General features: G+C 33.3%; 1 protein-coding gene across 1 annotated transcript; it reads right to left on the bottom strand.

Moving 5' to 3' along the window:
• Positions 1-3917: 3917 nt before the first annotated feature.
• On the bottom strand, positions 3918-15880 carry LOC130990754 (transcription factor NIGTH1-like). The gene is made up of 5 exons (XM_057914982.1): positions 15654-15880; positions 12244-12467; positions 11261-11456; positions 4494-4570; positions 3918-4037 (listed from the first exon to the last, which is right to left on the bottom strand). Exons 1-5 carry the CDS (start codon positions 15862-15864, stop codon positions 3918-3920), a joined length of 828 nt encoding a protein of 275 aa, XP_057770965.1. The 5' UTR covers positions 15865-15880.
• Between the last annotated feature and the right edge of the window lie 1996 nt (positions 15881-17876).

The following is a 17876-nucleotide window of genomic DNA, read 5'->3' as shown; positions in this document are numbered from 1 at the left end:
TGTGCAGCTGTTAAATTCATAGGAGCATGTTAGGAATTAATCGTTGTATGGCAAATTAATAATAACCAAGAAACGATCATCGGGCAAACGGAACGTTAATTCAATTTAATATTCCTTCACAATCATGAACCCAATCAGATAGGAGATTAAATAGTGAAAACAGGAATCATTGTATACAAGCATAAAACGTTCTTGCTTTCAGTATTCAAATCCAACACCTCGAAGATTGAAGCCTCAGCCCAAATTCGAAAAGCTCTCCAACGGAAGAAATCTTGAAGACGTTCTAAGCCAACGGATCTATTCAAGACTTCTCCTATAAATAGCGCTCGAGGATCACTTCAATCTTCACCGATTCAACGACATAAGCTGAATCTCTGCCAAAATTATTTCTCAGCCAAAGCTTAACCTCTCCAAAGCTTGAATCGAAGAAGAGAATACCAAAGCCAAAAATCAGTCACTGTTGATTACATACATTCTCTTAGACCTTAGGCAAACCTCTGTTTACCCAAAGCCTAGGTCAAAACTAACTCCAAAGAACTTGTTCTTTGAAGTTTAGTTGGCAAGATTTCAAACCTCCCTTCGAGAGATAGAATCGAGTGTTTGAGTTGAAAAGGAGTTCAGGAAGGTACTCTGACTCCGTGAGATCCTAGTGCAGGTTCGTGCTAGGAGTGAGAAATGCAGCGCGAGTGAAGTGTTGGTACTGAAGATTGGATCTTCAGTTGATTCGGTTGTGTGCACCCGGCTAAGCACACGGATAGGTTTACAGTGCACCAGTTAAGCACTTGCGGAGTAAAGTTGTTGGTCTGATCAACTGACCGTGGATGTAGGAAGTATTTTTCCGAACCACGTAAAAATCTCTGTGTTATTTACAGCTTTCAGTTTTACATTCTTACTTGTGCTCTTTCCATTGATAAGCTGAACACTGACTAAATGAAAAGAGAAACCTATGACTAACAACGTGCTCAACACAGGCTATTACGAAATAAAGTTATTTCCGCTGCGTATGTTATCTGTCTGACTGATCTATCCTCTGATAGTCAGGAAGACTTGTAACATCTCTGTTTTAGCAAACTCGACTGAAGCCTTAACGTGCATCAGTTAAGTTCCAATGACTTAACTGATAACTCTTTACTGAAGAGTATTTCAGTATCAGTCGTCAACCTTGTTTGGTCAAAACTCCTTTCAGTTAACAGGCGTCTAAGTTTGCGTGTAAAGTTTCGTTTTGATCTCTATCTTGAGATCCCTTTGTTTTTAAGAAAAATAGCCTATAGGTGTATTCCCCACCCCCCCCCCCCTCATACACCTATTCGAGACCCTCCGGACCTAACAACTTACCCAATGATTTAAATGAAAAGGTAGAAACTTTCTCTTGGCTTCAATCTTGAGAACTCTTCAAATCTTTGCTCTTGATTCAAGTAGAAGTAGTTTATAGGTTGTTTTTAGTTGAGATGATGGTGTAAGAATGACCTTAGAAGCTTGAAGATTTCTCAACAGTGGTGGAAGAAAAAGAAAAGAGAGAGATGGCGTGAGTTATGGGGAGGGGAAAGAAAGAAAAAATTATTTTGTTTAATCTTCAAGCTTGCTCCCTAAGATAAACACTTAATAAAATGTTTAATAAAACTCCCACTTGGCCACTTGGCCACTTGCTAAGTAATATCTTAGGTTAAAAGTAATAATTAATATAAATGGTAAAATTTTGTAGTAAAATGTGTAGTGAAAATTAAATAGATTAAGGAAAAATGATTCCTTAATAAACTCATTAATCAATCTCATATAATTGTGTGACTAAAAATAATTATAATAATACTTAGTGCACACATAAACTCACTTGGCATCAATCTCAGAAAAATAAACTTCGAGAAATTCTATTAGGAAAAATTATAATGTCAATAGTAACTTTACTACTTCCGATTAAAAATAATCTCGTTAGTTACAAATTTTAAAATTAATCTCGGGTGCTATCATGCTTAGAAAAATCATAAATCACTCAATCATAATACACATGTATCAAGTAGCTAGGTCACATAACAATCAACCAAATAATTTCACTCAAAACGTAACACCACAATCAGTCAAAATCTCACGTCAATTTGGTCGTCTCTCGAATCCGACTCCATCTATAGTGATTCTCACTCACTCACTTCGACTCTATTTCTAGTCAAGTATCATCATAATTCTTAACACTATAAATCATCCCAGAAATAATGATTCTGCTTCCTTAATCGGAAACAGAAACTATACCATTTTCTCAATTCAATCAGTATCTCTATCGAAACTCATTCTCTCAAGTAATCCACTCACTAGCTTCATCATCTAAGTTCTAAAATACTCACATCTCAAGGAAACTGTGGGGTGTTACAATACTACAGCTAAAACCAGTAACTTGTTCGTAGTTACTTCAGCCGTTAAAACTGTTTACATCTCACGACACGCTAATTATATGGTCTTTTGTGATCTATAACATATCATATAATCTGTAATGTTGAGATATTGGAACAATACTAAATGCGATTATGTAATTATTTCAGATAGGAGAAAAGTAGCGGAAATCTTACACGACATTGTATACAAGAACTAAAGGCTTCTTTTCAAGTATACACTCCTTCAATGCTCTCACTTATACTCAAAGAAAACTTTAACTATACAATGCAGAGATAATGGAACAATACTAAATGCGATTATGTATTTACTTCAGATAGGAGAAAAATAGCGAAAATCTTACAGGGTCACCGTATACAAGCGTGACTCGATTTTAAAATTACTAGTGGTAGAGTGGTTAATATATGAGGTCAAAAGTCTTAAATTCGAATACATTTTGACTCGATTTTTAAATTTAATGTTGCAATTACCAAAAAATAAAAAATGAGAGATCGTTGTAGCTACTTGATGTGAGTGTGGCCGGGCAGCCTAAGGACGACAAGTGTGATACACGACTTGGCTTTTGATCAATTGGAGGACCTTATTCAAGCTTGTGACAGTTTGAAAATCTGCTTCTGAGCTAGTAAACTTGTTCATAGCGTAAGAGCAGACTTTTGAACAATCTGCCTTTGAATTTTGATTTATTTATGACTCTACAATTAGTTTTATATTAACCAAGCATCTGGTTGAATCTTCTATTGATAAGTTCTGAATGTTCAAAACTTATCAATAGAAAACTCATCTAGAAGCCTCATAAGCCAGAGCTTGAAGACAAACTTCTCAAAACCATTGCCCTTTAGCTCCAAATAAGTTAACTAATTTTGACTCAAAAGTCTGATGTCGAACTTTAGTTAGAACACGTGCAGTTCTGATCCAGAATTAGACCACAAGATGAACAAAATCATTTATAGAAATTTGGGCGGTAGGTCAAGTAGTAACAACCCAATGCTAGGTTAGTTTTAATTTGAGCGAAACTTTAATTCATGGTAAATTTCGGAAATGATCAAAATTTATGTATTTTCACACCAATTTCATAATGTATGAAAGAATATATATATAAATTTAACTATAATGTATGAATTTATAGTCAACTCTTATAAAAATGAAAAAGAAAAAACCAACTTTTTTGATTAAAAAAATACAAATCGTAGCCAATTTCACCAGTCATCTTAGACGGACATTTAGATGATACCACATATCAAAAACCTAGAATTATCAAATGACATGGAGTAACCATGCAAAGATGTAATCCTTTTTAACATCTTATGAATTCCTCAAAAAGCTGGCAAACTATGAAATCATGTGTTGATGATGTTAACTCCATACTTAACATTTTATTACTCTCTCTCTCTCTCTCTCTCTCTCTCTCTCTCTCTCTCTATATATATATATATATATATATATATATATATATATTTCAACTGCCCAACTTAATCGACTTTTGTTTTCTCCTATAAAAACTCCAGCATTTTCCACCTGCTTTATACAAATAAAACGGATTAGGATTTATGAGCATCATCTTCATCTCCGCTGCCACGGGCAAGTGAGCCAGAATGTGCAACCGTTGTCGATGCATCAGTGATTCCAACTGAGAATTTTTTGATGTGGAGCCTATATTTCTGAAATTAAGAAAATAAACTATTACACCACAAAATTTACACAGATGATTATATAGTGGATTAATTATACCTTGCGTTTCAACTTTCAGTGTTTTCTAAAAATGTCATCAACTTATGTTTTCACTTAAAAGACACTCAATTTTGGAAAAAAAGTTTGATTTGTGGGCCCGCCTTATAGAATCCTGACGACAAAATGATGAGTCAGTTTTTCAGATTCTTAGTTGGATGCTAAGAGTTTAGAATTTTTTCTGCAATTTTATATTCAATAATGTTACTAACAAAGTGACTCATTAGTTCATCATCGAATTTTATAAGGTGATACTTAAATTAATTAATTTTTTTTTAATAACTTATAACCTTGAAGACATTTTCTAAAAACGCAGAACATTATAAATACAAACTATACTTAACATTAGCATCGGTAATTAACGGTAATTAATGTAACCACCAAACGACCTGCAAATGGCTCTTCACTTCATCGTTGGTGAGGCCGTCAACTTTCATTTGCTCCCTTATCTGCTTCGGTGTGGCAACTGTAAGATTTTCAATGTCTCACGTGATTTGCCATATGAATAAATAATTAAACCATCCAATCATTCATTTTTTTTTACAATATTTAATTAATTAATATTTCTCTTTTTTACATAATTAATACTCCCTCCTATCCTTTTTGTTTGTCATCCTAAGCTCAAGCACATTTTTTAATAAAAAAATATTATGCCCAACATAACCTTATTAAACATCACTTATTTTGATGGAGTATTAATTAACCCAACATTTATTTGGTGAAAAAAGAGGCGATCCATCACAAAAACTAGAAGAAATAGGAAAAAGTCATTTTACTTGTGATTAATGCAGGATATTAAATAAGGTTAAGATTGGGATAAAATTTCAAAACGTCAATTAAAACATAAATAATTGAGAATGCTAGAATGACAAACAAAAAGGATAGGAGGGAGTATGAGACATCACCCTAATGTAACCAAAACCTTTTAGTCATAGGAAATTTTAGCCATACAAATAAAAATATGAAAATAATAGCATTTCTGACTAAAATACCATTTTAGTGTGTAACAGTGTAAAATACACTATTACACACTTTTTAGAAGCGAAAAAGTGTATAACAGTGTACAGTTACACACTTTTCCGCAATCACACATTTTTACGTTATTACATTTTTGTGAAAAAGTGTGCAACGATTTTCGCGATTATTACACGATTTTTGAAAAAGTGTGCGACAGTGTATTTTACACTGTTACATACTTTTTCACAATTACACACTTTTACGTTATTACACACTTTTGCAAAAAAATGTGTAACTATATTAAGGGTATAATTGTACATTTACATTTAAAAAATGCTAGTTTTTCCATTTTTTTATTTGAGTGGACATTTTTTTTCTTTTTTTTTATAGGAGAAGGGCTAATTGAGCCCATTAACTCAATTTGGATATTGCTTTTAATTCAATCACATCTATTTCATTATTTATCAATAATCACTCGAATCCCTCAGACACAGTATTATGTATAGTTATTTATATATAGAAATATTAGTGTTTATTTATAAAGAATGAAAAAAAATAAAAGAATTGGTATATATATAATATAATATAAAAGAGATATTATACATTTATCTTAATATAAATAAAATAAAATTTGACACATCAACCATTTTGTGACGAGTTTTAAAAATTAAAAGATGAAAATAGTGAGGTTTCGTCCATATGTACAAACCCATGGGGTTTTATACTCACTACAAATTATACTAGTAACTTTTATTTTTATTATTAACTATTACTACTACTGCTTAAAATAAAGGGCAAATGTGCAGATTAGCCCCTGAACTACACCCCCCTAGAGCCTTTAGCCCCCCATACTCGGTCAAAGCGCGTTGACCTCCCCGAACTCCCGAAAGAAGGGTGCAAATAAGTCCCTCCGTTAAACGGCGTTTAAACGCCGTTTTCTTTAATCTTTTTTTTTTTAATTTCTAATGGGTCCCACTCCTCTCTCTCTCTCTCTCTTCTCCACCGCCATTGTCATCTCTTACGGGATCTCCGGCGAAGATGTCGCCCTGCATCTCTCACGATCCAAATAAACTTCTGCTCACTCTTCTCCAACCCTTCGCCATCAACTGCCACGGAACCGCCACCTCGGATTCCATAGCTTCGAACTTCAGAAGAGGACATCGGAGGCGGTGGACGCGGAGGCTTGCTGGTAACGGCGGCGGTTTCACTTCTGTTGGGTAGATTCAGGGAGAAAAGGGAAGCAGGGGCGGTGGGGGTTTTGTGAGCAGAGGGAAGCGGCGGCATCTCCGCCATCGCCGAGGAAGGAGACAGCGCCGCGTGGGGCGGCGTCGATACCCAGATCGAAGAGTGGAGTCGGGGGGACAGGGGGAGGGGGATTCAGGCGGCGTGGTCGTTCGGGCACGCGGCGATGTTTGGCTCCGCCTGCTGCTGTCGTCTGCCAGAGGAAAGGGATGTGTGGTGTGCGTTTTCAGTTTGTGTGTGTGTGTGTCGTGTGGCAGCTTGAGGGAAAGAGCATACGCGAGAGAGAGGGAAGTCAGGGCGGCGGCGGCTGCCGCTGTCTACCCTACCGGAGAAGAAGAGGGGGGCTGTGAGTAGAGTGGTGGGCCCGCTTGAAAATAAAAAAAATTAAGAGAGACGGCGTTTAGGCGCCGTTTCACCCTAGGACCTAATTGCACCCTTCTTCCGAGACTTTGGGGAGGTCAACACGCTTTGACCGAGTATGGGGGGCTAAAAGCTCTAGGGGGTGTAGTTCAGGGGGGAATCCTCACCTTCGCCCTAAAATAAAATCCAAGGGGCCCAATGTGGCTCCGCCACAGGTTGCTTGTGTACTCCTTTCGTCCCGGCCCAACATTAACGTGTTATATTTGGAAATGTCTTTAAAAAAAAAGTTTACTTTTGATTAAGAGGGTGTTCGGCTAAGCTTATTTTAAAGAGCTTATAAGCTCTTGGAGCTTATAAGATGTCATTTTTAAGAACTTATAAGTTATCAAAGTGTTTGGATAATTGAGCTTATAAGCTAGAGAGAGAAAATATTTTTTTAGAGAGAGAAAATCGAAGAAAAATGAACTTAAATGATATATGATGAAAATAATAAATTATAGTTGAAAAATATTTGTAAAAAGATTGTTGCATATGAGATTATAAAAAAATAAGTTGGGGTAGAGGAACTTATTTTTTGGGGAGTTTATAAGCTCTTGGAGCTTATTTTTGGAGCTTATAAGCTGTTTAGGAGCTTATTTTGCCAAACACTTTGAAGTAGTGTATAAGCTCTTAAACAGCTTATAAGCTGTTTTGAGGAGCTTATAAGCTCAGCCAAACACCCTCTAAGTTAGGGGTGCCAAGGGCTAACCGAAACCGGCGGTTCGGCCCTGAACCGGACCGTTGACCGCCGGGCCGGTTCAGGGCCGAACCGCCGGTAGTGGAGGTCCGGTTAAGGTTCAAGAGGTTGCCGGCCCGCGACCCGCCGGTTCGGCCCTGAACCGCCGGGCCCGGCGTGGCAGGCGAGGCAGCAGGTGGTCAGGGGGCAGGGGGGCGCAGGCAGGGGTAGGGGCGCAGCTAGGGGCCAAGGGGTTAGGCCTTGACCGACTCTTTTGCTCAAAATTGAAAATTTTTAGTTTTTTTTTTTTTTTTTCAAATTCAAAATTATAATTCTAATTTTTCCCCACCCAATTTTATCTATAAATACCCCCCTTCTTCCACCTTCAAACTCACCCCATTGTATTAATAATTCTACACTCTCTTCTCTTCTACTTCTAATTCTCCTCCATTCTTTGCTATTGCTCTTGTTAAATTGCTCTTGCTCTATAATTCTTTAGCTATTCTCTTGCTTAATTGCTTTACTTTATTGTTTTTGCTTTACATTATATTACTACTAGTACTACTATTAAGTACTAAATATTATACTATATTATACTATACTATACTATACTATATATTTCAATTACACTATCACTACACTCACTTGCTCCCTTACTTTATTGTTCTTGCTTTATATTATATTACTACTAGTACTACTATTAAGTACTAAATACTATATTATACTATACTATATATTTCAATTACACTATCACTACACTCACTTGCTCCTTTACTTTATTGTTCTTGCTTTACATTAAATTACTACTAGTACTACTATTAAGTACTAAATACTATACTATAATATACTATATATTTCAATTACACCATCACTACACTCACTTGCTCATTTACTTTATTGTTCTTGCTTATTATTCTCTAACCTCTATTATCTATATTCTCTTCTCTACTTGTTTATTTGTTATCATGTCTCATGGTCGTGGTAACCGTGGCAAGTCTATCAATGTCGACCCCGAAGAAGATATTGATAGCACTCCCACTTCTCCCGAGTTTACTCAAAATGATCAAGTTCCATCATCATCCTCTAGGAGAAGGGTGAAAATGGCAGTTGAACGAGGACCTTTTCGCGCACACCGGGAGGCTGCCGATTTGGCCGGTGAAGCATATGCTAGATAACTTCAAGAAGCGGAGGATGAAGAATATGCACGTACTTTGCATAACGAAGAGGCGGAGGAGGAAGCCGAGCAAGCACGTCACAACTTTGAGGAGGAAATCCCTCCCACTAGAGGTAAGGGTAAGGGAAAGAGTAAATTACTTACTGCTAACATTTTCACATCATTAAGTGGCTTAAATATTTTCTTGAAATTCCCGATGTTTTTTTACTTGCTAAGATTTTAGATCCTACAATAAAAATTGGCGGTGTTTATCGCATGTTAGAAATTTATTATGGTACCTTTAGGGATATTTATGAGTCAAGAATAAAAAATAATGAAATGCTAGAATGGTACCTTCCCGCATTAGATGATATTAAACTTAGAATAGATAACACACTTAGAACTTTGTTTAATGACTATGAACAAAAATATATGCTTGCAAACCCCTCATACTCTTCAAGTGGTACTACTAGTTCACAAGATCAATATGGCTCCTCCACCTTAGGAAGTAGTTTTGATCAAAACGAATGGGCTCAAGCCGCTTATTCATTTATGCATACACAAAGGAGCTATACTACTAACGAGTTAGATATATATTTGTCTAGTACATTTGCTTTAAAAAATGTAGGTGGTCAACAATTGGACGTCTTGAGATGGTGGTCCAAGCACGAGAGGGAATATCCCATACTCGCCACCATGGCCAAGAAGTTATTCGCGGTCCCGGCCTCCACGGTCTCCGTCGAGCAAGCATTTAGCATTGGTGGGCTTGTCTTGGACGAAAGAAGAAGCAACATGGATCCTCGAAACATGGAGGCCACCATGTTGCTTGATGATTGGTCCAAAGCCGAGTTGCGAGCTCAAGAGAACCAATGGGATCAAGCCGACGAGAGCCCAAAAGATGAATTCACCGAGTCCGAACGATCCGAGGCCGAGGAGGACTACGATTAGGTAAGTTAAGGTAAGAGAATTACGTGGGCTTTGATTCTTCATTATTCAATGAAGATACGTAGGCCACTCTATTTTAATATTTATATTAAAATTGAGCTCAAGCCCTTAATTATTATTTTTCCCCCCTTTTAGACAACTCTCTTTCGGAATTTATTGTAATGAATTAGTTATTTAGTTAATGTTAGTTAGTTTACTTATTCAATTTTCTAGATTGTAATTTGTATCCTTGTAATATTTTTTTTTGTACATAGAATAAATTCAATAAAAATATCAATTTTTATGCATTATTTTGATTGTCAATGTGTTAGAATTATTTTTCTTTTATTGTATTTCAATTTTCAACACAAGTCATTTAATCAAAAAATATATTTTAATTGTCAACTTGTTATAAATTTTAAAAAAAATGACATGATATTAATTAAAAGAACACAAGTATTACTTAAGAATTAAGATGACATAGCAAAATATTATTTTAAAAATATATTAATTGTCATGTTTATAAAATGTAAATTTTCAACACAAGTCATTTAATTTAAAAATATGACATAAAAAATATTACATGTTTATATTTTCGATTCAACACATGTTTATATTTTATATTTTAAGTTGAATAAAACTTTTGAAATTTCATCACAAATAATTTAGTTTCATAAAAAAGAATACAAAAAAAATTTGAAAAAAAAGCCCGGAAACCGCCGGTTTTCGGCCCGGGAACTGCCGGTTTCCGGCCCGACCTGGAACCGCCGATTCAGGGTCCAAAAACCGGCCCTTTACATTTCATCCGGGCCGGTTCAGGTTCAATAAATTTTTGAACCTGAACCGCCGGTTCAGGCCCGGAACCGGCGGTTTCTGAACCGGCGGCAACCCTACTCTAAGTATCATTTCGGAATTACAAAATCAAATACCAGTAAATTTTTCATTTTACCCTTTTTTTTAATCTAAATTCTTTATCTTTTCAGTTTTTGATGCATTGATAAGGAGTAATAATAAAAAATATATATATATCCTTTTTTTTGGTATATACAAGTGTGATGGCTATATATGAATAAGTAATAATAAAGCTTTCACGTTAGTTTGATTGAAAGTTCGTGAATAGACACCATTACAAATAAAGACATTCTTTTAATATGGGAGTTTAGTATCGATTTTGCATTAATTTGACTGAAAACTGAAGTTGTAGCAATTACTATAATATTAAGTTTTATGTATTTTTTACTCTTTTCAAAATTAATATGCAAAATTAGACTATCCTCAAAATTATTGTATTTAGACGTTAATAACCCTAATTAAAATTCTAGAAAGCAGGAATGAAATTTAATTTATGATTAGTCAAAATCGATATTAGACTATCATATATAAGAATATAAGGATGTCTTCATTTGTACGTGGGCCTATTCACGAACCTTCAATCAAGTTGGAGCACAAGTCTTAAACGAGTTGAGCTCGAGCTCGATTAAACATATTAATTAAGATCAAGAACACATATTGAATATTTTTCAAGCATTTCATGAATTTTTGACGAGTTGGAGCCAGAAAATCATTTATACGAACATTAATTTGACGAGCCGAGTTCGAGCTCACACTCGAATTCGACATTATCGAGTATCAGCTAAGTTCAACAAGGTTCTGCTTGAATTGAGCTCGACCAGAACTTAAACACCAAATATTTAAATGAGTCGAGGTTGAGCTTGCTAGTACCGGACTCGATTACAACCTTAGTGATTCCTATGTATCTTAAAAGAAGAGCAACTGGTAATAAGATTGAGTTTTGAGATAGGTACCATAGGGGCCTCCAAGGCGGAGGAGGGCATCGATGAATAGGTTGTGCAAGTGAGGAGACCAGCAGCGCCGCTGCTTCTTCTGATTTGGAAGATCGCTCAGATCAATGGCTTCCACAGGAACCGCCACAGATACTTCTTCAACCCTTTTACCTTCCTTCCCCAATCCTCTCTTCAATGCCACAACTGCACCTCCCCTCTGATACACAAACATTTCACCCAAGAATCATTCAATCTAAAAACACTGCAACCAAATATTAATGTTAATTTATTTCGGGTAAACGTTGTGGATTTACAGGCAATTAACCCTATATAAAAATCAAAGCTCGATTTTTTCTTTTTCCCTATGACTTCAAATTATATAAAGCCGCATTTTCTTTAATTAATTAAAGAACAAACTGAGCTATAAGTAATTTTATGTAATCTATATATTAATGATATCAATAACAATTTATGAGGTATTAGAATACAAATAAATATATAATACAAAAAATATAATGCTAACGTGAACTAAATGAGAGCGGTGTTTACTAATGATGCTCACATAAGGTATGTAGAAAACATTACCAAAATACACGAATTTTCATTAAATTCTAATTTTGTACACAAATTAAAATTTATACCTTCAAATACACGAACTTTTAATGTTGTTGATTTTTTCACATAGTTGTCAATTGTCACCAAATTAACGTTAAGATGAATGCTTGAAATGTCTACTTGAGTTAAACGCTGTAGTTGGATGTTTACGTCACTTAAACTAAACACGATAACATTAATGCACCAAACATTGACAATTGTGTAAAAATTAGAACAAAAAAAAAATTGTGTATTTAACGAGAACTTTTAATTTGTATACCAAACTAAAATTAAATGAAATTCCGTATATTTAGAAAGAAATATTACCTTTAGATTAAATTAGGAAAGTAATATGGGTTTAGAAAAAAAAGAATCAGAAATGTGATTGGATTTTGGAAATGGGGACCTACTGATTGTAAGGAAAAAGTTTGATTTCCGTTGTGAAATTGGACAGGAGCATTCCAGAGACGAACACGGCTCATCCATGTTTTCTTGTCGCTGAGGTTGTGATCTGACGGTTCTACCCCTCCTCCATCACCACTTTCTTCTACCGGTATCAATTCGTCCGTCACTACCACCGCTCCTTCATCTCTTTCTCTCAACCGCTCACGCTCCTTCCTCAATGTCTCGATCGCTATCAAATTCCAACCAATTATATTTCATAAACAAATATCGATCGAAATTTATTATATTTATCAAATCAGATTATTTGTCCCACACTGTATTGTGTGTTCTAGCATATTCGCTATTAGTTTCACGCCAATTTTTGGGTGCGGCCGGGTTGCCCTGTGCCCAGACCTTCCCCCTTACCCGCGCTCTTAACCTGCACCCCTTTGACCCGCGCCCTAAATTATAATATTTGTTTAAAATAATTGTTATTTTTAATACGCGTAAAATATACATTTGATCGCAAAAATGTATACTTATGTTAATATAAATAGTTAATATTAATATTGTGAAGAAATGTATATTTCAAAAATATTACTACCTTTTTTTTATAATAATAATTAGTACTTTTTATTATAACAATAATTACAATAAATATAATATTTTTGAAATATTACCTTTCTCCATATCAATTATTACTTTTTATGATAATAATTATTACTTTTAATAAACATAAATAATTATATTATTATTTGATCAAATAATTATAATCGTAAGGAAAAGTAATTATTGATATGTATAATGCTTTATATTGAATAAAGGTAAATATTTATATTAACATAAGTATGCATTTGTGCGACCAAATGTATATCTTATACTTATTAAAAGTAAATACTACTATTAAGGTTTAATGTTCAGGTTTTAGGGTTTAGAGTTTAGTTTATAGGGTTTATGGTTTAGAAAATATAACTTTATATTGAATGAAGGTAAATACATTTGTGCGACCAAATGTATATACTATGCTTATTAAAAGTAACAATTACTATAAATAAATGTAATAACTTGGGATGCGGGTTAAAAGAGCGCGGGTCAGGGGGCGGGTTTGGGCGCGGGGTGACCTGGCTGAATGCCATGCGGCCGACCACACCCAATAATGACTCTTAGTTTAATTATTTTATCAATATTTATTATAAAAGTAAAGAAAAATATTACTCTATTCGTCCCATTGAAAGTGACATGTATTTTATTTTAGGCCGTCTTATTATAATTGGTCTGTTTCCAAAAATGGTGTATTCCCTATCATTTTTAACCAATCTACACATTATTAATAATTTACATGTCACTTATAATTAGATGGAATGAGTTTTTTCCGTCTCAATTCAATAAGCAATATTTATTATTTGAACGTCTTATTTCTTAACGGAGGGAAGTATTATATAATACTAAATCTTACTTATTTATCACTAAAATTAAAATCTATAATATATATGTTATTCCTTTGGATTGATTAATTTTAATAATCAATTATTAATTCAAAATAGAAAAATATAAGACGAGTGAGTCTTAGTTAATTAAGTTATAATTATATTACTATATAATAAATTAAAATTAAAAAAAATAAAATTGTTAAAATATAAAAGTGAGACATTTAAAAATGAGATAGATAATCCCATGTGAGTTACTTACATTTAGATATAATTTTTTTTTATGTATTTTTACTTATGAAAATACAATTTCTTAATAGCACAAGATTAATGTATAGCATATAAAAGAATAATTTAGAAGTTGAACAAAAAAAAAATTATTCTCTCTATTAGAATATGGATGAGATCCAAATCATGGAGTCTCATACTCCCTCCGTCCACCGAAAATATGCCACAATTTTCTTTTTCGTCCGTCCACAAAAAATATGCCACATCCATTTTTAGTAGTAGGGTCCACACAATTCCACTCACATTTAAAGTGAGACCCTTACTCCACTACCAACTTCACTCACATTTTATTAAAACCCGTGCCGAAAGTAAAGTGACATATCTTTGGTGGACGGAGGGAGTACTATTTTCGTCCCTCAAATAACTTTTTAGGAGAGAGTGCCACAAGTTTTAAAATGAAACTATATAAATATTTAGAAAATGATGAAAACTGTTATAATTAGTAGTAGAAATGGTTAAAAATTGTTATAATTAATATAGGGAGAGCTCAAAAGTAAGAGTAATTGAAGTATTATTGATGGGTAGTGTCCTTAAATAGAAATAAAAGTTATTTGAGTGACGATCCAAAAAAGGAAGTTAGAAAATTATTTAAGGGACGAAGGGAGTATAATTTAGTGAGTGTCATATTATTATATTTATTATTTTAATAATATTGTTTATAAAAATAAAATTTATAATATTATGAATTATATTTTAATATTTATTTTTAAAAAAATTATATTAAAAGAATTATATACCATAACTTTTTATTCATCAACTACAATAATGAATTATATATTGACCAATAAAAATAAAATTAAATGAATATAAATTTTAGTTAATAGTTACAAAATTGAACTAAAGCATAAAAAAAATTGAAATTGAAGAAAAAATTTAGAAAAAGAATAAAAAAAAATTAAAAGAGAGACACGACATGAGCCGCCAAATTTAATACTCCCTCCGTCCCCAAAATAAGTTCCTCTTTGGGGACGACACGGATTTTAAGGAAAAGTGGTAAAATGTATTGATAGTGAAGAAAAATATGTTATAATTAGTATTGAGAGTGGTGAAAAGATGAAAAGTGTTATAATTAGTATTGAGAGTGGTGAAAAAGTGAAAAGTAAGAATAAATAAAGTATTATTAGTAGTGGGGTAGTTGTCCAAAAATGGAAAGAAAGAAAGATGAACTTATCTGGGGGACGTCTCAAAAAGGAAAAAGAGGAACTTATTTCAGGGACGGAGGGAGTATATATAAGAGCACTTCCAGCAGATCACCTAAATGCATCACTAACTCTAAATTTAGGCTAAAAAAATTGAAAATGAGATAAAAAATGCATCCAGCAGATCCCCTAAATTGGATGGGGTCCACAAAATTTTTTACACCTACCTAAATTCAATCTTAAATTTACACCCAACCTAAATTTATTTTAAGCTTATAATTAGTAGGACCCACACATAATTATTATTTTTATGTAGAAAATAGGAGATCTGATGTATGTATTTATAAAATCGAGATCCTAAAATTAAATAGGGAAGCTTTAGGGAGAAATATAGGAGTATAATTTTGGGATTTCTGCTGGGATTGCTTTAACACTCTGAATCTCAAATGGACTAGATGGAGCAGAAAAATTGCAAGTGCGGAGACAGATGAAGCAATATCAAGATTTAATATCGTTGTCTATGAAAAAACCTCTTAAGCAAAAAAGATAGACAACAAAGAGAGAGAGAGAGAGAGAGCAAACCATCTTGCAAGAGTTGCATGCAGTAAGGGAGCTCCCGTTTGAAAGCATCAACCTTTCTCAATTCTTCTTCCAATAAATGGATGTAGAAATCGAACTCTGAGGATTTCATAGAGGAATCACGTATCCTTGAGACCTGAGTCAGAACATCTGAGATGGTTTTGGGCACAGAAATGTCCATATCCAGATTCAGTGTCTTAGAAATCGAAGCCATTGAAATTAAAAAAGGATTTGATATTTCAAATCTCTTTCCCTTCACTTTCTCATCGCCAGATACACATGCATGAAATGATCCGGTGTATATATAGGCAGTATTAATGAATGCAAGGGCAGAAAAGGAATCAAAAAGTGTGCGCAATAATAATAATAATAATAATAATAAAGAGAGAGATTCGATGAGTTTTATGTTGCGAATTCACACATTCGTTTCGTCGCATAATTTGGTGCATAACTTTGTAATCTCGTCTCTTTTCATGGAAAACATAAATTTTTGCACTTTTTTCAATACTCTTTTTAAAATTTTAAATTTGAGATTTTTAAAAGATAATTTTTCTAAGACTCGGTTTGATGATAGAGGCTTTTATAAAAAATTCGTACACAAATCTAACAAGTTGTTGATTTTAAAAAGGAAAATAAAAAAATAACTTGATAGGCTTAAGCCCCCTGCCACCTCTTACTAGGTATGCCTCGGCCTTGAGAGTGAATAATTATTTTTGCATAGAGGGTGGCAAAAAAAAATTGGGAAACCATTTTTTTTTTTTTTTTTTGTCATTTTCACTGTGATTCATGTGTATGATAATATTTTCTCATCTCTTTTTAGCCTATAAAAGATGGGACTAAAAAGTTGGGAAGCACTAAAAAACTAATAAAAGTTTTCCTTTTTTTATATATAATTTTTTATGATAAATTTGCAACCAAATAGAATGCTCCTTAACTAGTCGAATTCGACAATATACTTATCGGAAAATATTTCGACTATGATTCGGAGCTCTTTTCAATTACTGCAAAAGTAGATTTCCGAATTTCCTTTGCGAAATTTCCCGAAAGGGTAGGATAAAGGAGGTAGATTGGTTAGTTGATAGGGTTTGCAATGTGGAGAAGGTTGTCTTTTCGACTCAAAAGGGTATAATTGGCAAAGAATGAATTTTGAATAATTCTCGGTTATTTGTAATAATGAAATCAGGTTTGATATTGAGGTCATCGGATTCTTTGTAATTTAAGGCTAATTATGAACTAAAACCGGTTTCAAGGGATAAGCTGAATAAGTGAGCAAAAGGGCAAAACTTTATTTGGGATTATACTCATTTTGTTGAATAAGATTGTTGCATTTATGCCTGAATCGCTTTATCATCTCGTTTAAATGAGAATAGCAAAAGGGCAAAACTTTTTTTGGGACTATACAATTTAAACTCATTTTGTTGAATAAGGCTGTAGCATTTATGCCTGAATCGCTTTTAACGTCTCGTTTAAATGAGGACAAAAAAGAAAAAAAAAAATGCATTTTGGTTCCGAACGGCGAAGGGATTGCCAAGTGATACTTTCAATTCTATATATAATTAGATTGTTATATTTTCACTTGAGATCCAATCTATTAAATTTGTTGTTTCATTTTGTGTCCTATTTTTTTTTTTTTTTAAATTTATCTTTTTCTTCAATATTAATTATATATATATATATATATTATTTTAATTTTGTAATTATCGACTAGCATTTATATATTCCGTTTAATTAGGATATTTGATTATTTTTTATCGTTTAATTTTATTTTTATTCATTAGCAATTCATTATTAGGATTGATAAATTCAAATTTAAATATATTTTTTAATTTCTTTTTTTTTTTGAAATAAAAGTTAGATATACTTCCTATATAATGTTAGGATAAATTTTATTCTTATAAAAATTATTATTAAAATAATAAATATAATAGTAGGATACAATAACAAATACCCCCTCCGTTCCACTAAGTATGACTCCTTACTTTTTTGGGCACAATTATTAAGAAAAATGATTAAAGAATAAAAGTGATAAAGTGGTTGAGCTCACAACTTTCTGTGAGATAAAAGAATTTTCTTTTTTGAAATTGACCATTTGTAATGAGACAACACAAAATAACAAAAAAGGACATGTGAAATGGGACGAAGGGAGTATAAAATTACGAGAAACTGGATCCAGTGTGAAGATTGTCATCTCCACAACTATTAAAGAAAAAGTGATTCAACAGATAT

The sequence above is a fragment of the Salvia miltiorrhiza genome, chromosome 6 (assembly GCF_028751815.1).
Source record: "Salvia miltiorrhiza cultivar Shanhuang (shh) chromosome 6, IMPLAD_Smil_shh, whole genome shotgun sequence".
NCBI lineage: Eukaryota > Viridiplantae > Streptophyta > Magnoliopsida > Lamiales > Lamiaceae > Salvia > Salvia miltiorrhiza.
The sequence above is the reverse complement of the archived record's forward strand: the minus strand, read 5'-3'. Positions and strand labels throughout refer to the sequence as shown.